At 36.3% G+C, this 23,932-nt stretch overlaps 1 protein-coding gene across 1 annotated transcript in view; it reads left to right on the forward strand.

Moving 5' to 3' along the window:
* LOC142358703 (uncharacterized) overlaps nucleotides 1-23,932 on the forward strand; it is a 389,942-nt gene that overhangs the window by 324,795 nt on the left and 41,215 nt on the right. The window contains exons 21-23 of the mRNA XM_075410229.1: nucleotides 2,055-2,176; nucleotides 2,551-2,767; nucleotides 5,035-5,814. Coding sequence (XP_075266344.1) covers nucleotides 2,055-2,176; nucleotides 2,551-2,767; nucleotides 5,035-5,814 — 1,119 coding nt within the window. The remainder of the gene's footprint in view (nucleotides 1-2,054; nucleotides 2,177-2,550; nucleotides 2,768-5,034; nucleotides 5,815-23,932) is intronic.

The raw sequence follows: 23,932 nt of genomic DNA on the forward strand, positions 1-23,932 counted from the left end.
TTTAAATAGCCGCGAAACGATAGCGGTAATTATTGGGGACATCGTGTTTTTTTCGTGTTTTTACGTCGTGTCCATCGATGATTCTTGCGACCACTGACTTCTTCAGTTTCAGTGACTTTCAGTTTCTATTGCTTTGCAGTCAAATTTTTTGGGCGCGAAGTCAATTTTTCTGCTTTTTTTCAGTTGCGTGACTTAACTAAAAAAATGACTTCTGAACTCACTTAATGAACTACTAAAAGTGAATATAAAAAAGTTAATTTCACTGCTAAAGTTAATTTCACTAAGTTTATTTCAATACGTTTGACTACTGAGTGCTCTTATTCAGTTGAAACTGTGAATGAGGTGAATCAGAAGTCAAACTTTAAGGGCCTGAAATACAATTCAAAGAATTGAATGCACTTAAAACTCCACTATCTGACCGAGAGACCAAATCTTTGTTAACAATCAAAAAGAAAAATACAGTTGCTTAGACATAGAGGAAAATAATAACGGCATTCAAAATGTATACACTTCCAGGATAATCGTGTAAAATTCCAGGCTTTTCAATGAAAACTGTCACAAGGCAAAAAAACATTCTGGGAATCAAGAACAAAACTAGCTATATATATATATATATATATATATATATATATATATATAATATATATATATATATATATATATATATATAAATATATAAAGATATCATAAACCATTTTTTCGGGTTTTGAATTTTCATTTTTTCGGGACTATTGGAGTTTTTCCAAGCTTTTATTTTGGTCTGGTATCCTGTGTTTGCATAAAATTGGTTTTGAGGGCATCATTTTTAAAAAAAAATGTCTAATTTATAAACAATTTTTTAAGAAATTTTGTTGTTTTGGCTCTCTTTGTATTTTAGATGCATAAAAAGGTTTCTGCTGCCCTGTATATTGTTTCTGAAGCATATTTTAGTAAGGATATGGTTTTCATTATATAAGTCTGAATAATTTGGGCGAATTTGCAATTGTTTTTTTTTTAATTTTCAAGTTTTGGGATTTTTGTTCCTGAACTCGAGAAACTTTATTTTGAGGTGCAGGCCTATTTATCCAGCATTTTTGATTCCCGGTATCTTTTTTTTCTATGGTTTCAGTTTTGATTGAACAACCGGATCTCTTCTGCCCCCCCCCCCCAGTGTTTTTTACGCCCCCAGTTACAATTTATATGTTGCTATATAGCACATTACTATGTAAAATAGCACGTGAGTCTGGGGGGGGGGGGGCAAAAGATATAAGTTGGGGCCAAAACAGAATATATCCGAAAAACCTGGTATTGAACCCGATTATCCTGAAAGTGTATTTATTTTGATTGGCGTTATTATTTTTTTTTAATAGTTTTCTTGTATTTTTTATATTTGTTCTAACTATGTTTTTCTTTTTGATTGGTAATGGTGATTTGGTCTGCTGGTCAGATAGCGGAGTTTTTATTTTATTCAATTCTTTGGATTGTATTTGTAGACTTTCACGTTTGACTTCTGACTTACCTCTATCACTGTTTCGATTGAATGATTTTTGAATGCTTTCAATCTTTTTATTGCAAACTAATATGGTCAAGGCTAGAGCGATTGCTAGCTGGCATTGTATTAAGCTGAATATGCTTCATTTTAGATGCCGAATTAAGTGAAGTTTTGAATCTAACTAAAAGAGTGCTCCAAATTAGAACACTGTTTGACGGAAATAAATTCTGTCAATTTTTCTCTTCCTTTTTCTTTGTTCCAATCCCGATGTGCGTCCAGCGGTGCGGCTATGTTCGACAATTATGTTATTTGATTGCTTTTTAATGATCTTCATTTTCCTGCTTTTTCAATACTATTTTAACCAATTGTAGACCTATTAATTCTGCTACTCTTAGGCACTTGATTGATTTCATTTTAGGTCAACAACTTCTTTTAACGTCTAATATTCACGCGAAATGCTGAAACGTGACCTTCAAGCAAGTTAATGAGAAAACTCTTAAAGATAGGCTTTTTGGAGGAAAGACTCGAGATGCGATCTGCATTCTTTGAGAAATAGATTTTTTGAGCCATGTTTTGTGTTCAGTCGGTCTCCTTTGAACTCTGGGCTGTCTACACCTACACAAAATGTCTCGATGCAAAAGGAGGATTTGAGTGAGCATTCAATAACTCCCAGAGCAGATATCTACTCCCCATCAGCACATCAAGGTTACTTTTTATGCCTAGAAAACCCACCATTGCTGAACTGCATTGAATTCACCTGGTGATATGGTTGTACAAATATATATTTAATCGAATAAAAACTATATGCTATACCATCTTGGACACCATACAAGGCCAATTCTATGAAAGTGCGCCAATTAGACTTATATAGTTCCTGAAGATATTCTCTCATTGTACACGGGTGTGCCTGGTTCTTAGTAGTGTTAAATTGTTGTCCCTCAAAAACCCAACCAATACTCTGAAAAAAAAAAGATTTGTTTCTAAAATCCAAAGAATTAGCAGCATGTGTTTAGAACTTTTTATGCACTCTGTAAATTCTACTAAATATTGAAACTAGTGATGCTGGTATATTGTGTTAGACGGACTAATGCGCCGTCAAAACTCCGTACAGAACCCTCCTGCCTCGCCACCGCACACTAATGGAGGAGGGACTGGTGGAAGTGGAGGAGGGGGTGGCAGCGGCCCATCACTGCGACGCCAAATATCAGACGCTCTCAGCTACTTCGATGCACAGGAGCTTATCGAAAACGAACAGGACTTAGATTACTTCTCGCATAGTGATGCTGATGCTTTGAGGTATGAAAAGTACGAATGATCTTTTTTTACAAGGCTTTTATTAAAATGTTTTAATTGCTCTCAAACGAAGTTTGTAGCAATTATATTAGTCCTGTCGTTCTTTTTTTAATGAGATGTTTCACTTGACCATTTTTAGTCTCACCTATTTGACTGTTCGTCCTCAAAAACGGGATGAACAGGTAGCGCCCAGCGGGCATTATGTGCTCTTAGAGCCTTTCAGCTCTCTTTCAGCTGAAACTGTTTTGCAGACTTAAACATATGGTGTGAAGGACGGTTCTTAGACTTTGAAAAGCACTCCTCTATTGCCCCCACCACTATTGCCCCCCACCCCCCTGCGCTGTTAACGCCCGCCACCCCACTGTTGGTTACTGTATAGTTTCTAGATGTAATGGAATGCCTTTCAAGATTTCAACATCACGAGTTTTAGCATTTTTTGACAATTTTTTCTTGACATTTATTGTCATTATTCAGGTTTTTTGAGTCTCAGAGGTCCGAAACTCTCCGGTAGGGTTACTGGAGAATTTTTGTTGGTCATGGATCAATTTTTAATATTACAATTTTTAGCATTTTGTATAAAACTTTCAATTTTCTGAAATTTTTAATTTTTTTTAGGTTTCTCTAGCCTCAAGAGCCACGAAACTTCCTCTAGGGTTTGATAATATGTTGCTGCATAGTTTATAGATGTAATGGAATGTTTCTAAGATTTCATATCACAAATTTAAGCAATTTATAAAAATAGTTGCATTTTTTTCATTTTTTTAAAATTTTTTCTTGAAACTATTTAAGGCTTAAAACAGGGATAGTGGATAGTAGAGTGATCTACAAAACAAGGAAACTTGCTTACCGTTATTAAAGTCTAGTTTTGATCAGCATCTAAAATAGGACGTGGTATACGAAATAACTTGTAGTGAATGCGATTCCACCTACGTCGGACAAACTTGCAGACATATGACCGCGCGGATGGCCGAACATCTAAAATAGTTTCGCTTGTAGGTCAGCGTGTAAGCCATTGTTGTTGCACCTCACGCGCGTTTGATTGGCATATAATAGATCAATGCAATATGCCACAGAAACCCTTGACTCGCAGCAATACATATAGCACAACGGAATCCATTGCTGCATACTCGCGATGAGTACGAAGCCAGAAGTTCACATTAAAATATTAGTTAACAGTAGTCTTTTTTGCTTTATTCGAAAATTATATTTTAGCTAATTAAAACATTGAAATGATCCAAATCCTTGCCGAAACGGTAGAAAGTCATAGAAAACTTTTAAGCGATAAAAGACAAGATCATAAATCCAAATTTAAGACCTAAATATATGCGAAATATCAGAAGTTTTCAACAAAAAAACAATCTTCAGTGAAACTCTGAATTTACTTTTGTTTCATTATTAATAGCCGCCCTCATCTTCTCAGCCGGCTATTACTGCGCTCGTATTTTTTTTTTACTTCGTCAAGCTTTTTTTCGCTTTACCATTTTGCCGCTTTTTCGACATTTTGCGTGAAATCTTTTTGACTTCTCCAGGCTAGTTTCTCTCTTCTCTCTTTCTGCTAAATGTGATTTTGAACATCAGTTGCTCAGCAAAGCAATTCAAAATGAACAGAGTCAGTATAAAAAATTGAAGTCAGAAGTAGAAACGGGATAAACCCATAAAGCCCAATTTTAGATGCGCGTTATTTGAACTTCGTTCCTATAAGTCTTAGTTACCACCTCTAATGCTTATTGGTGTTGATAGTAGCCCCTGTAGCCTCTCTCTAAGAAACAGATGTATGTTCAACTACGAAATACCATCAAAATAAATCGGACTTAAAAAATATTTTTGTACAAAAATCTTTTTTTTTTCAATGTGTTCTATTCGTTCAATCCCAATCATGCTTATTGGAATCAACGGCGGCTATTTTCCGGCAATCTGCCGGGTATGTTTGAAATCGTTTTAATTGTAAATAAATTAAATTAACTTTAATTTGAATTTTACCTGATGATGCTAGATATTGCCAAAACATTTGTAAATATAGTTTTATAATTGACGACTTCCTTTAGACAGCGTCGGTAATTTCAGCAACTTAGTTTTGTATCTATATTTTCTCACCAATAAGATTTTGCGGATATGCAGTCTATGTTTTGACTAGCCCTGCAAAGTCATAGGAGGTTGCTTGTAATGAGGCCAATAAATTTGGACGAATGAAAAAATGAGTATTTCGATAAAGAATTTCTTTCAATTTCTTGTAGCAGATCTATTTACAATGGGGGATTGTTGTGTTTAAGATACAACAGATTTGACCAGGAGGATGCGTTCATTCAGGATTTAAAAGCGAAACATAGAGACAGTTTTGGTAGCAGTCGATTTGGAGACGAATCCTCCTTCGACTCACCAAGCAGCAGGAAAACAACCAAAACGTCTTCAAACTACGAAGAGCAACAGAGTCCGTACTATGAAGAGAGACGAAAGCAGCGTGCCGATCATGATAAAGGCTACAGATCAGATGGCGGTAGGGGTAACTCTTACTACAGTGATGAGCAAGGATACGATGATGGAGATTACAACAATGGTCGATCACGTGAGCAGCGATCGGAGAAGAAACATTCATCATCTCGCTATCAATCAGGCATGGAACAAAGAGTGGGAGGTAGTAGCACACAAAAAGTAACTGATAGCTACAATGATAGAGATCCGTCGCCTGTTGATGACAGTCAGTGGAGATCAGGCCACGTAGATTACTATAAAGACTATGACAATCAAGGTGCTAAGAACGTCAGCAGCAGCAGCAATGTCGATCGAGGCTCACGGACAAGACACAGCAAAGATTTGGAACGGAGCAGTGAGTACAATGAGTCAATGAGGACCATCACAAACTCGCGTGAAGAGGAACGACAGCAACGGGAGCAAGAAGTGGAGGAAGAAGAGATGGAAGACGACATTGAGATGGAATTCCGCAGGAACGCGGCTGCTGCCATGATGGAGAATGAGAACAGTGAACCCGTAGAGGAAGAAGACGAGGATATTGATGACTGGCTGCTTGCACAGAGCAAAAAATACGGCGTTAAGTACGTAAACTAATTGATTGCTCTTGAACGAAGTTCATAGCAATTATTGTAAACGTGATGGTCTTTTTTTATAGCTGCGAAGCTGTAAGCTGAGCGTAGCTATATTGCGGTGCTCTTGGTTTTTTACAATTCAAAGAATTTGAATTGTATTGGGGCGCTGTCTTTTTTTTAAGATCTGTTCACACATTTTCATGATTTTTGAAGTCAAATTGGAGTAGTGATTTTGGTCACGCCGAAACAGGAAGTGGAGCGAAAAAGCGAGTGGTTTTGCGGCGTGAATTTTTTTCGCTCTAATTTTAAAGTAGAGTGAGAAAACGGTGTTTGAACAAAAATTCGGTTTCTCGGTAGTGATTTTTTGTTCACATGCGGCAATTTCACTCTGATTTTTACGGTTTTTTCGATTTTTTGGATCGGATTTTTTTCTAAATGGTTTTCCCAATCCATTCACAGCTCTTTGTTGGCCTAGTTTTTTGTTTGAATTAAATTTTAATTTCTCGACAGTAGTTTTTTTTGTTCACATGCGGCATTTTGACATTGATTTTTTGTTTTTTTTTTGTTTTTTTTTATCTGATTTTTTTAAATGGTTTTCTCAATTCACTGATATTCCATTCTAGGTCTAGTTTTTTTTGTTTAGTCAATGAAAATTCTTTGAATTGTACGTCAGGACTTGTCCTGCTATGTTTTTTTTTAAGATCTGTTCACACATTTTCATGATTTTTGAAGTGAAATTGGAGTAGTGATTTTGGTCACGCCGAAACAGGAAATGGAGCGAAAAAGCGAGTGGTTTTGCGGCGTGAATTTTTGTCGCTCTAATTTTAAAGTAGAGTGCGAAAATGGTGTTTGAACAAAAATTCGGTTTCTCGGTAGTGGTTTTTTGTTCACATGCGGCAATTTCACCATGATTTTTACTGTTTTTTCGATTTTTTGGATCGGATTTTTTTCTAAGTGGTTTTCCCAATCCCTTCACAGCTCATTCTAGGCCTAGTTTTTTGTTTCAATTAAACTTTCATTTCTCGCTAGTGGTTTTTTTGTTCACATGCGGCATTTTGACATTGATTTTTTGTTTTTCTTATTTTTTAAATGATTTTTTTAAAAATGGTTTTCTCAATTCACTCATAGTCCATTCTAGGTCTAGTTTTCTGTTTAGGCAATGAAAATTCTTTGAATTGTACGTCAGGACTTGTCCTGCTATGTTTTTTGTTTCGTCGTCTGACGCTCTTTTTTCGTTTTACATTTGTTCACACAGCAAAGCTGAAAAAGTCAAATGTTTTGAATGACTTCTTCCTCTCACTAACGGCATTTGCGCGCGTGACCTCATTTCTCACTCGCTTTAGCAAAAGTTTAGGTTATTTGCGTGATTAGATTTTGATCATACGTGACTTACCTCACTCAATAAAATGACTTTTGCGCTTTAAAACTTAAGTTTAATTTGAATTTGTTTAAGTTCAAAGGAACTCATATGTGCAGTAAAGGTCCCTTATAAGAGGCCTCTGTGGAATGAATTTTAACAAGCGTTATTAATTTATCGCTGAATGTTTTTTACCTAGTTTTTTTGAGCGACGGCGATTTTTTTTCAATTTAGATCTGTATCTGTTTCTATCCCTATTATATGGCACGCAGGTCTATTCTTTCGCAACTATTCCGGCAATCTGCCGGCTATGTTATGCAAATTTTCGCTTGACCATTTTGCGCTTTTCTTCTAGAACATTCTTTGACTTCTCAAGTGACTTTTTCACGCTTTCGTTCTTCATTTTTAAGTGATTAATTGCTCTTGAACGCAGTTCATGGCAATTATTGTAAACGTGTGTGTCTTTTTTATGCAAATTTTTCACTTGACAATTTTGCGCTTTTCTTCTAGAACATTCTTTGACTTCTCAAGTGACTTTTTCACGCTTTCGTTCTTCATTTTTAAGTGATTAATTGCTCTTGAACGCAGTTCATGGCAATTATTGTAAACGTGTGTGTCTTTTTTATGCAATTTTTTTGCTTGAAATTTTTGCGCTTTTCTTCTAGAACATTCTCTGACTTCTCAAGTGACTTTTTCACGCTTTCGTTCATCATTTTTGAGTGATCTCTAGTACTTCGAAGTTGCTAATATAAAGTTGGTTGCAGCATAGCTGAATTAGGTGACTCGTAGCAGTGAACCCGTAGAGGAAGAAGACGAGGATATTGATGACTGGCTGCTTGCACAGAGCAAAAAATACGGCGTTATGTACGTAAACTAATTAATTGCTCTTGAACGAAGTTCATAGCAATTATTGTCAACGTGTTGGTCTTTTTTATGCAAATTATCGCTTGACAATTTTGCGCTTTTCTTCTAGAACATTCTTTGACTTCTCAAGTGACTTTTTCACACTTTCGTTCTTCATTTTAAGTGATTAATTGCTCTTGAACGCAGTTCATTGCAATTATTGTAAACGTGTTTGTCTTTTTTATGCAAATTTTTCGTTTGACAATTTTGCGCTTTTCTTCTAGAACATTCTTTGAGTTCTCAAGTGACTTTTTCACGATTTCGTTCATCATTTTTGAGTGATCACTAGTACTTCGAAGTTGCTAATATAAAATTGGTTGCAGCATAGCTGAATTAGGTGACTCGTAGCAGTTATCCCGTAGAGGAAGAAGACTAGGATATTGATAACTGGCTGCTTACACAGATCAAAAAATACGGCGTTAAGTACGTAAACTAATTAATTGCTCTTGAACGAAGTTCATAGCAATTATTGTAAACGTGTTGGTCTTTGTTTATGCAAATTTTTCGCGTGACAATTTTGCGTTTTTCTTCAAGAACATTCTTTGAATTCTCAGGTGACTTTTTCACGCTTTCGTTCTTCATTTTCAAGTGATTAATTGGTCTTGAACGCAGTTCATGGCAATTATTGTAAACGTGTTTGTTTTTTATGCAAATTTTTTGCTTGACAATTTTGCGCTTTTCTTCTACAACATTCTTTGACTTCTCAAGTGACTTTTTCACGCTTTCGTTCATCGTTTTTGAGTGATCTCTAGTACTTCGAAGTTGCTAATATAAAATCGGTTGCAGCATAGCTGAATTAGGTGACTCGTAGCAGTGAACCCGTAGAGGAAGAAGACGAGGATATTGATGACTGGCTACTTGCACAGAGCAAAAAATACGGCGTTAAGTACGTAAACTAATTAATTGCTCTTGAACGAAGTTCATAGCAATTATTGTAAACGTGTTGGTCTTTTTTATGCAAATTTTTCGCTTGATAATTTTGCGCTTTTCTTCTAGAACATTCTTTGACTTCTCAAGTGACTTTTTCACGCCTTCGTTCTTCATTTTTGAGTGATTAATTGCCCTTGAACGCAGTTCATGGCAATTATTGTAAACGTGTGTGTCTTTTTTTATGCAAATTTTCACTTGACAATTTTGCGCTTTTCTTCTAGAACATTCTTTGAGTTTTCAAGTGACTTTTTCACGCTTTCGTTCTTCATTTTTAAGTGATTAATTGGTCTTGAACGCAGTTCATGGCAATTATTGTAAACGTGTTTGTTTTTTATGCAAATTTTTTGCTTGACAATTTTGCGCTTTTCTTCTACAACATTCTTTGACTTCTCAAGTGACTTTTTCACGCTTTCGTTCATCGTTTTTGAGTGATCTCTAGTACTTCGAAGTTGCTAATATAAAATCGGTTGCAGCATAGCTGAATTAGGTGATTCGTAGCAGTGAACCCGTAGAGGAAGAAGACGAGGATATTGATGACTGGCTACTTGCACAGAGCAAAAAATACGGCGTTAAGTACGTAAACTAATTAATTGCTCTTGAACGAAGTTCATAGCAATTATTGTAAACGTGTTGGTCTTTTTTATGCAAATTTTTCGCTTGATAATTTTGCGCTTTTCTTCTAGAACATTCTTTGACTTCTCAAGTGACTTTTTCACGCCTTCGTTCTTCATTTTTGAGTGATTAATTGCTCTTGAACGCAGTTCATGGCAATTATTGTAAACGTGTGTGTCTTTTTTTATGCAAATTTTTGCTTGACAATTTTGCGCTTTTCTTCTAAAACATTCTTTGAGTTTTCAAGTGACTTTTTCACGCTTTCGTTCTTCTTTTTTAAGTGATTAATTGCTCTTGAACGCAGTTCATGGCAATTATTGTAAACGTGTGTGTCTTTTTTTATGCAAATTTTTCGCTTGACAATTTTGCGCTTTTCTTCTGGAGCATTCTTTGACTTAAGTGACTTGTTCATGCTTTCGTTCTTCATTTTTAATTGATTAATTGCTCTTGAACGCAGTTCATGGCAATTATTGTAAACGTGTCTGTCTTTTTTATGCAAATTTTTCGCATGACAATTTTGCGCTTTTCTTCTAGAACATTCTTTGACTTCTCAAGTGACTTTTCACGCTTTCGTTCATCATTTTTGAGTGATCTGTTGTACTTCGAAGTTGCTAATATAATCGGTTGCAGCATAGCTGAATTAAGTGACTCGTAGCAGTGAACCCGTAGAGGAAGAAGACGAGGATATTGATGACTGGCTGCTTGCACAGAGCAAAAAATACGGCATTAAGTACGTAAACTAATTAATTGCTCTTGAACGGAGTTCATAGCAATTATTGTAAACGTGTTGGTGTTTTTTATGCAAATTCTCGCTTGATAATTTTGCGCTTTTCTTCTAGAACATTCTTTGACTTCTCAAGTGACTTTTTCACACTTTCGTTCTTTATTTTTAAGTGATTAATTGCTCTTGAACGCAGTTCATGGCATTTATTGTAAACATGTGTCTTTTTTTATGCAAATTTTTTGCTTGACAATTTTGCGCTTTTCTTCTAGAACATTCTTTGACTTCTCAAGTGACTTTTTCACACTTTCGTTCTTCATTTTTAAGTGATTAATTGCTCTTGAACGCAGTTCATGGCAATTATTGTAAACGTGTGTCTTTTTTTATGCAAATTTTTTGCTTGACAATTTTGCGCTTTTCTTCTAGAACATTCTTTGACTTCTCAAGTGACTTTTTCACGCCTTCGTTCTTCATTTTTGAGTGATTAATTGCTCTTGAACGCAGTTCATGGCAATTATTGTAATTGTGTGTGTCTTTTTTATGCAAATTTTTCGCTTGACAATTTTGGGCTTTTCTTCTAGAACATTCTTTGACTTAAGTGACTTGTTCATGCTTTCGTTCTTCATTTTTAAGTGATTAATTGCTCTTGAACGCAGTTCATGGCAATTATTGTAAACGTGTGTGTCTTTTTTATGCAAATTTTTTGCTTGACAATTTTGCGCTTTACTTCTAGAACATTCTTTGAGTTCTCAAGTGACTTTTTCACGATTTCGTTCATCATTTTTGAGTGATCACTAGTACTTCGAAGTTGCTAATATAAAATTGGTTGCAGCATAGCTGAATTAGGTGACTCGTAGCAGTGAACCCGTAGAGGAAGAAGACGAGGATATTGATGACTGGCTGCTTGCACAGAGCAAAAAATAGGGCGTTAAGTACGTAAACTAATTAATTGCTCTTGAACGAAGTTCATAGCAATTATTGTAAACGTGTTGGTCTTTTTTATGCAAATTTTTGCATGACAATTTTGCGCTTTTCTTCTAGAACATTCTTTGACTTCTCAAGTGACTTTTTCACGCTTTCTTTCATCCTTTTTGAGTGATCTCTCTTACTTCGAAGTTGCTAATATAAAATTGGTTGCAGCATAGCTGAATTAGGTTCCTCGTAGCAGTGAACCCGTAGAGGAAGAAGACGAGGATATTGATGACTGGCTGCTTGCACAGAGCAAAAAAATACGGCGTTAAGTACGTAAACTAATTAATTGCTCTTGAACGAAGTTCATAGCAATTATTGTAAACGTGTTTGGTCTTTTTTATGCAAATTTTTGCATGACAATTTTGCGCTTTTCTTCTAGAACATTCTTTGACTTCTCAAGTGGCTTTTTCGCGCTTTCGTTTTTCATTTTTAAGTGATTAATTGCTCTTGAACGCAGTTCATGGCAAATATTATGAATATTATAAACGTGTGTGTCTTTTTTATGCAAAAATTTCGCTTGACAATTCTGCGCTTTTCTTCTAGAACATTCTTTGACTTCTCAAGTGACTTTTTCACGCTTTGGTTCTTCATTTTTAAGTGATTAGTTGCTCTTGAACGCAGTTCATGGCAATTATAGTAAACGTGTGTGTCTTTTTTATGCAAATTTATCGCTTGACAATTTTGCGCTTTTCTTCTAGAACATTCTTTGACTTCTCAAGTGACTTCACGCTTTCGTTCTCCATTTTTAAGTGATTAATTGCTCTTGAACGCAGTTCATGGCAAATATTATAAACGTGTGTGTCTTTTTTATGCAAAAATTTTGCTTGACAATTCTGCGCTTTTCTTCTAGAACATTCGTTGACTTCTCAAGTGACTTTTTCACGCTTTGGTTCTTCATTTTTAAGTGATTAGTTGCTCTTGAACGCAGTTCATGGCAATTATAGTAAACGTGTGTGTCTTTTTTATGCAAATTTTTGCATGACAATTTTGCGCTTTTCTTCTAGAACATTCTTTGACTTCTCAAGTGACTTTTTCGCGCTTTCGTTTTTCATTTTTAAGTGATTAATTGCTCTTGAACGCAGTTCATGGCAAATATTATAAACGTGTGTGTCTTTTTTATGCAAAAATTTCGCTTGACAATTCTGCGCTTTTCTTCTAGAACATTCTTTGACTTCTCAAGTGACTTTTTCACGCTTTGGTTCTTCACTTTTAGGTGATTAATTGCTCTTGAACGCAGTTCATGGCATTTATTGTAAACGTGTTTGTCTTTTTTTATGCAAATTTTTTGCTTTGCAATTTTGCGCTTTTCTTCTAGAACATTCTTTGACTTCTCAAGTGACTTTTTCACGCTTTGGTTCTTCATTTTTAAGTGATTAGTTGCTCTTGAACGCAGTTCATGGCAATTATAGTAAACGTGTGTGTCTTTTTTATGCAAATTTATCGCTTGACAATTTTGCGCTTTTCTTCTAGAAGATTCTTTGACTTCTCAAGTGACTTTTTCACGCTTTCGTTCATCATTTTTGAGTGATCTCTAGTACTTCGAAGTTGCTAATATAAAATCGGTTGCAGCGTAGCTGAATTAGGTGACTCGTAGCAGTGAACCCGTAGAGGAAGAAGACGAGGATACTGATGACTGGCTGCTTGCACAGAGCAAAAAATACGGCGTTATGTACGTAAACTAATTAATTGCTCTTGAACGAAGTTCATAGCAATTATTGTCAACGTGTTGGTCTTTTTTATGCAAATTATCGCTTGACAATTTTGCGCTTTTCTTCTAGAACATTCTTTGACTTCTCAAGTGACTTTTTCACACTTTCGTTCTTCATTTTAAGTGATTAATTGCTCTTGAACGCAGTTCATGGCAAATATTATAAACGTGTGTCTTTTTTATGCAAAAATTTCGCTTGACAATTCTGCGCTTTTCTTCTAGAACATTCTTTGACTTCTCAAGTGACTTTTTCACGCTTTGGTTCTTCATTTTTAAGTGATTAGTTGCTCTTGAACGCAGTTCATGGCAATTATAGTAAACGTGTGTGTCTTTTTTATGCAAATTTATCGCTTGACAATTTTGCGCTTTTCTTCTAGAACATTCTTTGACTTCTCAAGTGACTTCACGCTTTCGTTCTCCATTTTTAAGTGATTAATTGCTCCTGAACGCAGTTCCTGGCAATTATTGTAAACGTCTGTGTCTTTTTTATGCAAATTTTTTGCTTTGCAATTTTGCGCTTTTCTTCTAGAACATTCTTTGACTTCTCAAGTGACTTTTTCACGCTTTCGTTCATCATTTTTGAGTGATCTCTAGTACTTCGAAGTTGCTAATATAAAATCGGTTGCAGCATAGCTGAATTAGGTGACTCGTAGCAGTGAACCCGTAGAGGAAGAAGACGAGGATACTGATGACTGGCTGCTTGCACAGTGCAAAAAATACGGCGTTAAGTACGTAAATTAATTAATTGCTCTTGAACGAAGTTCATAGCAATTATTGTAAACGTGTTGGTCTTTTTTATGCAAATTTTTGCATGACAATTTTGCGCTTTTCTTCTAGAACATTCTTTGACTTCTCAAGTGACTTTTTCGCGCTTTCGTTTTTCATTTTTAAGTGATTAATTGCTCTTGAACGCAGTTCATGGCAAATATTATAAACGTGTGTGTCTTTTTTATGCAAAAATTTCGCTTGACAATTCTGCGCTTTTCTTCTAGAACATTCTTTGACTTCTCAAGTGACTTTTTCACGCTTTGGTTCTTCATTTTTAAGTGATTAGTTGCTCTTGAACGCAGTTCATGGCAATTATAGTAAACGTGTGTGTCTTTTTTATGCAAATTTATCGCTTGACAATTTTGCGCTTTTCTTCTAGAACATTCTTTGACTTCTCAAGTGACTTCACGCTTTCGTTCTCCATTTTTAAGTGATTAATTGCTCCTGAACGCAGTTCATGGCAATTATTGTAAACGTCTGTGTCTTTTTTATGCAAATTTTTTGCTTTGCAATTTTGCGCTTTTCTTCTAGAACATTCTTTGACTTCTCAAGTGACTTTTTCACGCTTTCGTTCATCATTTTTGAGTGATCTCTAGTACTTCGAAGTTGCTAATATGAAATCGGTTGCAGCATAGCTGAATTAGGTGACTCGTAGCAGTGAACCCGTAGAGGAAGAAGACGAGGATACTGATGACTGGCTGCTTGCACAGTGCAAAAAATACGGCGTTAAGTACGTAAATTAATTAATTGCTCTTGAACGAAGTTCATAGCAATTATTGTAAACGTGTTGGTCTTTTTTATGCAAATTTTCGCTTCACAATTTTGCGCTTTTCTTCTAGAACATTCTTTCACTTCTCAAGTGACTTTTTCACGCTTTCGTTTTTCATTTTTAAGTGATTAATTGCTCTTGAACGCAGTTCATGGCAATTATTGGAAACGTGTGTGTCTTTTTTATGCAAATTTTTCGCCTGACAATTTTGCGCTTTTCTTCTAGAAGATTCTTTGACTTCTCAAGTGACTTTTTCACGCTTTCGTTCATCATTTTTGAGTGATCTCTAGTACTTCGAAGTTGCTAATATAAAATTGGTTGCAGCATAGCTGATTTAGGTGACTCGTAGCAGTGCACCCGTAGAGGAAGAAGACGAGGATATTGATGACTGGCTGCTTGCACAGAGCAAAAAATACGGCGTTAAGTACGTAAACTAATTAATTGCTCTTGAACGAAGTTCATAGCAATTATTGTAAACGTGCTGGTCTTTTTTATGCAAATTTTTCGCTTGACAATTTTGCGCTTTTCTTCTAGAACATTCTTTGACTTCTCAAGTGACTTTTTCACGCTTTCGTTCTTCATTTTTAAGTGGTTAATTGCTCTTGAACGCAGTTCATGGCAATTATTGTAAACGTCTGTGTCTTTTTTATGCAAATTTTTCGCTTGACATTTTTGCGCTTTTCTTCTAGGACATTCTTTGACTTCTCAAGTGACTTTTTCACGCTTTCGTTCATCATTTTTGAGTGATTAATTGCTCTTGAACGCAGTTCATGGCAATTATTGTAAACGTGTGTGTCTTTTTTATGCAAATTTTTCGCTTGACAATTTTGCGCTTTTCTTCTAGAACATTCGTTGACTTCTCAAGTGACTTTTTCACGCTATCGTTTATCATTTTTGAGTGATCTCTAGTACTTCGAAATTGCTAATATAAAATTGGTTGCAGCATAGCTGAATTAGGTGACTCGTAGAAGTGAACCCGTAGAGGAAGAAGACGAGGATATTGATGACTGGCTGCTTGCACAGAGCAAAAAATACGGCGTTAAGTACGTAAACTAATGAATTGCTCTTGAACGAAGTTCATAGCAATAATTGTAAACGTGTTGGTCTTTTTTATGCAAATTTTTCGCTTGATAATTTTGCGCTTTTCTTCTAGAACATTCTTTGACTTCTCAAGTGACTTTTTCACGCCTTCGTTCTTCATTTTTGAGTGATTAATTGCTCTTGAACGCAGTTCATGGCAATTATTGTAAACGTGTGTGTTTTTTATGCAAATTTTTCGCTTGACAATTTTGCGCTTTTCTTCTAGAACATTCTTTGACTTCTAAAGTGACTTTTTCACGCTTTCGTTCATTATTTTTGAGTGATCGCTAGTACTTCGAAGTTGCTAATATAAAATCGGTTGCAGCATAGCTGAATTAGGTGACTCGTAGCAGTGAACCCGTACAGGAAGAAGACGAGGATATTGATGACTGGCTGCTTGCACACAGCAAAAAATACGGCGTTAATTACGTAAACTAATGAATTGCTCTTGAACGAAGTTCATAGCAATTATTGTAAAAGTGTTGGTCTTTTTTATGCAAAATTTCGCTTGACAATTTTGCGCTTTTCTTCAAAACATTCTTTGACTTAAGTGACTTTTTCACGCTTTCGTTTTTCATTTTTAAGTGATTAATTGCTCTTGAACGCCGTTCATGGCAATTATTGTTAACGTCTGTGTCTTTTTTATGCAAATTTTTCGCTTGACAATTTTGCGCTTTTCTTCTAGAACATTCTTTGACTTCTCAAGTCATTTTTTCACGCTTTCGTTCATCATTTTTGAGTGATCTCTTGTACTTCGAAGATGCTAATATAATATCGGTTGCAGCATAGCTGAATTAGGTGACTCGTAGCAGTGAACCCGTAGAGGAAGAAGACGAGGATAATAATGACTGGCTGCTTGCACAGAGCAAAAAATACGGCGTTAAGTACGTAAACTAATTAATTGCTCTTGAACGAAGTTCACAGCAATTATTGTAATCGTGTTGGTCTTTTTGTGCAATTTTTCGCTTGACCATTTTGCGTTTTTCTTCTAGAACATTCTTTGACTTCTCAAGTGCCTTTTCACGCTTTCGTTCTTCATTTTCAAGTGATTAATTGCCCTTGAACGCAGTTCCGGGCAATTATTGTAAACATGTGTGTCTTTTTTATGCAATTTTTTCGCTTGACAATTCTGCGCTTCTCTTCTAGAACATTCTTTGACTTCTCAAGTCTTCTAGAACATTCTTTGACTTCTCAAGTCACTTTTTCACGCTTTCGTTCATCATTTTCAAGTGATTAATTGCCCTTGAACGCAGTTCATGGCAATTATTGTAAACATGTGTGTCTTTTTTATGCAATTTTTTCGCTTGACAATTTTGCGCTTCTCTTCTAGAAAATTCTTTGACTTCTCTAGTGACTTTTTCACGCTTTCGTTCATCATTTTTGAGTGATCTCTAGTACTTCGAAGTTGCTAATAAAAAATCGGTTGCAGCATAGCTGAATTAGGTATGCAACTAATTAATTGCTCTTGAACGAAGTTCATAGCAATTATTGTAAACGTGTTGGTCTTTTTATGCAATTTTTCGCTTGACCATTTTGCGTTTTTCTTCTAGAACATTCTTTGACTTCTCAAGTGCCTTTTTCACGCTTTCGTTCTTCATTTTCAAGTGATTAATTGCCCTTGAACGCAGTTCAGGGCAATTATTGTAAACATGTGTGTCTTTTTTATGCAATTTTTTCGCTTGACAATTTTGCGCTTCTCTTCTAGAAAATTCTTTGACTTCTCTAGTGACTTTTTCACGCTTTCGTTCATCAGTTTTGAGTGATGTCTAGTACTTCGAAGTTGCTAATATAAAATCGGTTGCAGCATAGCTGAATTAGGTGACTCGTAGCGCAGTGGTTAGTGTAGGTGGCCTTGGATCGAGAGGTCAGTGGTTCGAATCCCTGTAGGGTCAAGTTTTTTGCACCAATAAAGGAAAATTGATCTAGACTAAAAGACCATGAATTAAATTGCCTCGCCTGTCGTTCAAGAGCAATTCTTCCGACATTTGTCGTTTTATGTTCCCTATTGCTCTCATTCCGAAGTAATGCTTGTTGCCAATATGAAGTTGTTTGTTGCATAGCAAAATTTGGCAAAATGGCACAGTCGGTAGTGCAAATGAATATGAAGGAGGAGGGCAATGAATCGAATCCCAGTGGGGTGAAATGTTTTTCAACCCGCCTGTCGATCGAGAGCATTTCTTCCGACATAATTTGGTTTATGTTTAATTAATAGCCAGCCTCATCTCAGCCGGCTATTATAGCGCTCCTTTTTTTACTTCGTCGAACTTTTTTGCTTTACCCATTTTGCCGCTTTTTCAACATTTTGCTTGAAATCTTTTTGACTTCTCTAGGCTAGCTTCACTCTTCTGTAATTCTGCTCAAAGTCCTTTAAACAGCAACTGCTCAAAAAGCAATTCAAAATGAAGAGCCAGTATAAAAAAATTAAAGTCAAAAATAGAAACGGCATAAACTCATAAAGCCCATTTTTAATTGCTCTTGAACGCAGTTCATAGCAATTATTGTAAACGTGTGTTTTTTATGCAAATTTTTTGCTTTACAATTTTGCGCTTTTCTTCTAGAACATTCTTTGACTTCTCAAGTCACTTTTTCACGCTTTCGTTCATCATTTTTGAGTGATCTCTTGTACTTCGAAGATGCTAATATAAAATCGGTTGCAGCATAGATGAATTAGGTGACTCGTAGCAGTGAACCCGTAGAGGAAGAAGACGAGGATAATGATGACTGTCTGCTTGTACAGAGCAAAAAATACGGCGTTGAGTACGTAAACTAATTAATTGCTCTTGAACGAAGTTCATAGCAATTATTGTAAACGTGTTGGTCTTTTTTATGCAATTTTTCGCTTGACCATTTTGCGCTTTTCTTCTAGAACATTCTTTGACTTCTCAAGTGACTTTTTCACGCTTTCGTTCTTCATTTTCAGGTGATTAATTGCCCTTGAACGCAGTTCAGGGCAATTACTGTAAACATGTGTGTCTTTTTTATGCAAATTTTTCGCTTGACAATTTTGCCCTTCTCTTCTAGAACATTCTTTGACTTCTCTAGTGACTTTTTCACGCTTTCGTTCATCATTTTTGAGTGATCGCTAGTACTTCGAAGTTGCTAATATAAAATCGGTTGCAGCATAGCTGAATTAGGCGACTCGTAGCGCAGTGGTTAGTGTAGGTGGCCTTGGATCGAGAGGTCAGTGGTTCGAATCCCTGTAGGGTCAAGTTTTTTGCACCAATAAAGGAAAATTGATCTAGACTAAAAGACCATGATTTAAATTGCCTTGCCTGTCGTTCAAGAGCAATTCTTCCGACAGTTGTCGGTTTATGTTCACTATTGCTCTCATTCCGATGTAATGCTTGTTGCTAATATAAAGTTTTTTGTTGCATAGCAAAATTTGGCAAAATGGCACAGTCGGTAGTGCAAATGGTTATGAAGGAGGAGGGCAATGAATCGAATCCCAGTGGGGTGAAATGTTTTTCAACCCGCCTGTCGATCGAGAGCATTTCTTCCGACATAATTTGGTTTATGTTTAATTAAGAGCCGCCCTCATTTCAGCCGGCTATTATAGCGCTCCTTTTTTTTTTACTTCGTCGAACTTTTTTCGCTTTACCCATTTTGCCGCTTTTTCAACATTTTGCGTGAAATCTTTTTGACTTCTCTAGGCTATCTTCACTCTTCTGTCGTCCTGCTCAAAGTCCTTTTAAACAGCAGCTGCTCAGCAAAGCAATTCAAAATGAAGAGTCAGTATAAAAAAATTAAAGTCAAAAATAGAAACGGCATAAACCCATAAAGCCCTTTTTTAATTGCTCTTGAACGCAGTTCATAGCAATTATTGTAAACGTGTGTGTTTTTTTTGCAAATTTTTTGCTTGACAATTTCGCGCTTTTGTTCTTGAACATTCTTTGACTTCTCAAGTGACTTCTTCACGCTTTCGTTCATCATTTTTGAGTGATGTCTTGTACTTCGAAGTTGCTAATATAAAATCGGTTGCAGCATAGCTGAATTAGGTGACTCGTAGCGCAATGGTTAGTGTTGGTGGCCATGGATCGAGAGGTTAGTGGTTCGAATCCCGGTGGGGTCAAAGTTTTTTGCACCAATAAAGAAAAATTGATCTAGACTAAAAGACCATGAATTAAATTGCCTCGCCAGTCGTTCAAGAGCAATTCTTCCGACATTTGTTGGTTTATGTTCCCTATTGCTCTCATTCCGAAGTAATGCTTGTTGCTAATATAAAGTTGTTTGTTGGATAGCAAAATTTGGCAAAATGGCACAGTCGGTAGTGCAAATGGTTATGAAGGAGGAGGGCAATGAATCGAATCCCAGTGGGGTGAAATGTTTTTCAACCCGCCTGTCGATCGAGAGCATTTCTTCCGACATAATTTGGTTTATGTTTAATTAAGAGCCGCCCTCATCTCAGCCGGCTATTATAGCGGTCCTTTTTTTTTTACTTCGTCGAACTTTTTTCGCTTTACCCATTTTGCCGCTTTTTCAACATTTTGCGTGAAATCTTTTTGACTTCTCTAGGCTATCTTCACTCTTCTGTCGTCCTGCTCAAAGTCCTTTTAAACAGCAGCTGCTCAGCAAAGCAATTCAAAATGAAGAGTCAGTATAAAAAAATTAAAGTCAAAAATAGAAACGGCATAAACCCATAAAGCCCTTTTTTAATTGCTCTTGAACGCAGTTCATAGCAATTATTGTAAACGTGTGTGTTTTTTATGCAAATTTTCGCTTGACAATTTCGCGCTTTTCTTGAACATTCTTTGACTTCTCAAGTGACTTCTTCACGCTTTCGTTCATCATTTTTGAGTGATGTCTTGTACTTCGAAGTTGCTAATATAAAATCGGTTGCAGCATAGCTGAATTAGGTGACTCGTAGCGCAATGGTTAGTGTTGGTGGCCATGGATCGAAAGGTTAGTGGTTCGAATCCCGGTGGGGTCAAAGTTTTTTGCACCAATAAAGAAAAATTGATCTAGACTAAAAGACCATGAATTAAATTGCCTCGCCTGTCGTTCAAGAGCAATTCTTCCGACATTTGTTGGTTTATGTTCCCTATTGCTCTCATTCCGAAGTAAAGCTTGTTGCTAATATAAAGTTGGTTGTTGCATAGCAAAATATGGCAAAATGGCACAGTTGGTAGTGCAAATGATTATGAAGGAGGAGGGCAACGGATCGAATCCCGATGGTGTGAAGTGTTTTTCAACCCGCCTGTCGATCGAGAGCATTTCTTCCGACATAATTTGGTTTATGTTTAATTAATAGCCGCCCTCATCTCAGCCGGCTATTATAGCGCTCCTTTTTTTTACTTCGTCGAACTTTTTTCGCTTTACGCATTTTGCCGCTTTTTCAACATTTTGCGTGAAATCTTTTTGACTTCTCTAGGCTATCTTCACTCTTCTGTCGTCCTGCTCAAATTCCTTTTAAACAGCAGCTGCTCAGCAAAGCAATTCAAAATGAAGAGTCAGTATAAAAAAATTAAAGTCAAAAATAGAAACGGCATAAACCCATAAAGCCCATTTTTAATTGCTCTTGAACGCAGTTCATAGCAATTATTGTAAACGTGTGTGTTTTTTATGCAAATTTTTTGCTTGACAATTTTGCGCTTTTGTTCTAGAACATTCTTTGACTTCTCAAGTGACTTCTTCACGCTTTCGTTCATCATTTTTGAGTGATGTCTTGTACTTCGAAGTTGCTAATATAAAATCGGTTGCAGCATAGCTGAATTAGGTGACTCATAGCGCAATGGTTAGTGTTGGTGGCCATGGATCGAGAGGTCAGTGGTTCGAATCCCGGTGGGGTCAAAGTTTTTTGCACCAATAAAGAAAAATTGATCTAGACTAAAAGACCATGAATTAAATTGCCTCGCCTGCCGTTCAAGAGCAATTCTTCCCACATTTGTCGGTTTATGTTCTCTATTGCTCTCATTCCGAAGTAAAGCTTGTTGCTAATATAAAGTTGGTTGTTGCATGGCACAATATGGTAAAATGGCACAGTCGGTAGTGCAATTGGTTATGAAGGAGGAGGGCAATGAATCGAATCCCGGTGGGTTGAAATGTTTTTCAACCCGCCTGTCGATCGAGAGCATTTCTTCCGACATAAATTGGTTTATGTTTAATTAATAGCCGCCCTCATCTCAGTCGGCTATTATAGCGCTCCTTTCTTTTTACTTCGTCGAACTTTTTTCGCTGTACCCATTTTGCCGCTTTTTGACATTTTGCGTGAAATCTTTTTGACTTCTCTAGGCTAGTTTCACTCTGTCATTCTGCTCAAAGTCCTTTTAAACAGCAGCTGCTCGGTAAAGCTATCCAAATGAAGAGTCATTATAAAAAAATTAAAGTCAAAAATAGAAACGGCCGAAACCCACAAAGCCCATTTTTAATTGCTCTTGAACGCAGTTCATAGCAATTATTGTAAACGTGTGTGCGTTTTTTATGCAATTTTTTCGCTTGACAATTTTGCGCTTTTTTTCTAGAATACTCTTTGACTTCTCAAGTGACTTCTTCACGCTTTCGTGCATCATTTTTGAGTGATCTCTCGTACTTCGAGGTTGCTAATATAAAATCGGTTGCAGCATAGCTGAATTAGGTGACTCGTAGCGCAGTGGTTAGTGTTGGTGGCCATGGATCGAAAGGTCAGTGGTTCGAATTGCGGTGGGGTTAAAGTTTTTTTGCACCAAGAAAGATAAATTGTTCTAGACTAAATGACCATGAATTAAATTGCCTCGCCTGTCGTTCAAGAGCAATTCTTCCGACATTTGTCGGTTTATGTTCTCTAATGCTCTCATTCCGAAGTTAAGCTTGTTGCTAATATAAAGTTGTTTGTTGCAGAGCAAAATTTGGCAAAATGGCACAGTCGGTAGTGCAAATGGTTATGAAGGAGGAGGGCAATGAATCGAACCCCGGTGGGGTGAAATGTTTTTCAACCCGCCTGTCGATCGAGAGCATTTCTTCCGACCTAAATTGATTTATGTTTAATTAATAGCCGCCCTCATCTTCTCAGCCGGCTATTATAGCGCTCCTTTTTTTTACTTCGTCGAACTTTTTTCGCTTTACCCATTTTGCCGCTTTTTCAACATTTTGCGTGAAATCTTTTTGACTTCTCTAGGCTAGTTTCACTCTTCTGTCATTCTGCTCAAAAACCTTTTAAACAGCAGCTGCTCAGCAAGGCAATTCAAAATGAAGAGTCAGTATGAAAAAATAGAAATTGTGTGTGTTTTTTATGCAATTTTTTCGCTTGACATTTTTGCACTTTTTTTCTAGAATACTCTTTGACTTCTCAAGTGTCTTTTGCACGCTTTCGTTCATCTTTTTTGAGTGATCTCTTGTACTTCGAAGTTGCTAATTTAAAATCGGTTGCAGCATAGCTGATTTAAGTGACTCGTAGCGCAGTGGTTATTGTAGGTGGCCATGGATCAAGATGTCAGTGGTTCGAATCCCGGTGGGGTCCAGGTTTTTTGCACCCATAAAGAAAAATTGATCTATACAAAAGACCAATAATTAAATTGCCTCGCCTGTCGTTCAAGAGCAATTCTTCTGACATTTTTCTGTTTATGTTTAGATGCCCGGTACTTGAACTTTGTTCTCATAAGTTTTAGTTACTATCTATAATGCTTATTGGTATTGATACTAGACACTTTAGCCTCTCACTGAGAGACAGGAGTATGTTCAATTACCAAATGACATCAAAATAAATCGCACTTAAAAATGTGTTCATACAAAAATCAATTTTTGTTGGTATTTTCTTTTCTTTCAATCCCAATAGAGTTATGGGAATCAACGGCGGCTATTTTCCGGCAATCTGCCGGGTATGTTTTTACGGTTTGTTGGCTCGTATTTTTAATAGCCGCCTTCAGACTCTCAACGGCTAGTATTTAGCCGCTCTTCTTTTTTAACGACTCGAAGAAGAGTATTGGTTTTCTAAAGGTTTTTTTCACCGGAAGTACTATTCGTTCAGATGGCGTTTTGACCTAAAAGCTAAAGTGTAAAATTGTCGTTTGAACTATTTTTTTCTGCGCGAGAGAAGTTTTTTCATCGTTTGCTTCGATCAGAGAATGACTTTTAACTTTGAAAAGTGTTTTTGAGAGAATGATGCATATGTGTAACCCTTTTGGACCGTTTTATCTTACTTTTGACTCTTATTTGCTTGCAATTTGAGTTTTTTGTGTAAATAGTTTTTGACATGCTGCAATAATATGTAGCTCACTGAATTTCGTGAGAGCTTGATAATGCGTTTTAAGTACAAAATAGGCACAAATTTCTGTTTTTTATTTAATTTCTGGATTTTTTCATTGATTTCTTTATTATTGTATCTTTGAAAGTTTT

The sequence above is a fragment of the Convolutriloba macropyga genome, chromosome 2 (assembly GCF_964194025.1).
Source record: "Convolutriloba macropyga chromosome 2, txConMacr16.3, whole genome shotgun sequence".
NCBI classification, from domain to species: domain Eukaryota; kingdom Metazoa; phylum Xenacoelomorpha; order Acoela; family Convolutidae; genus Convolutriloba; species Convolutriloba macropyga.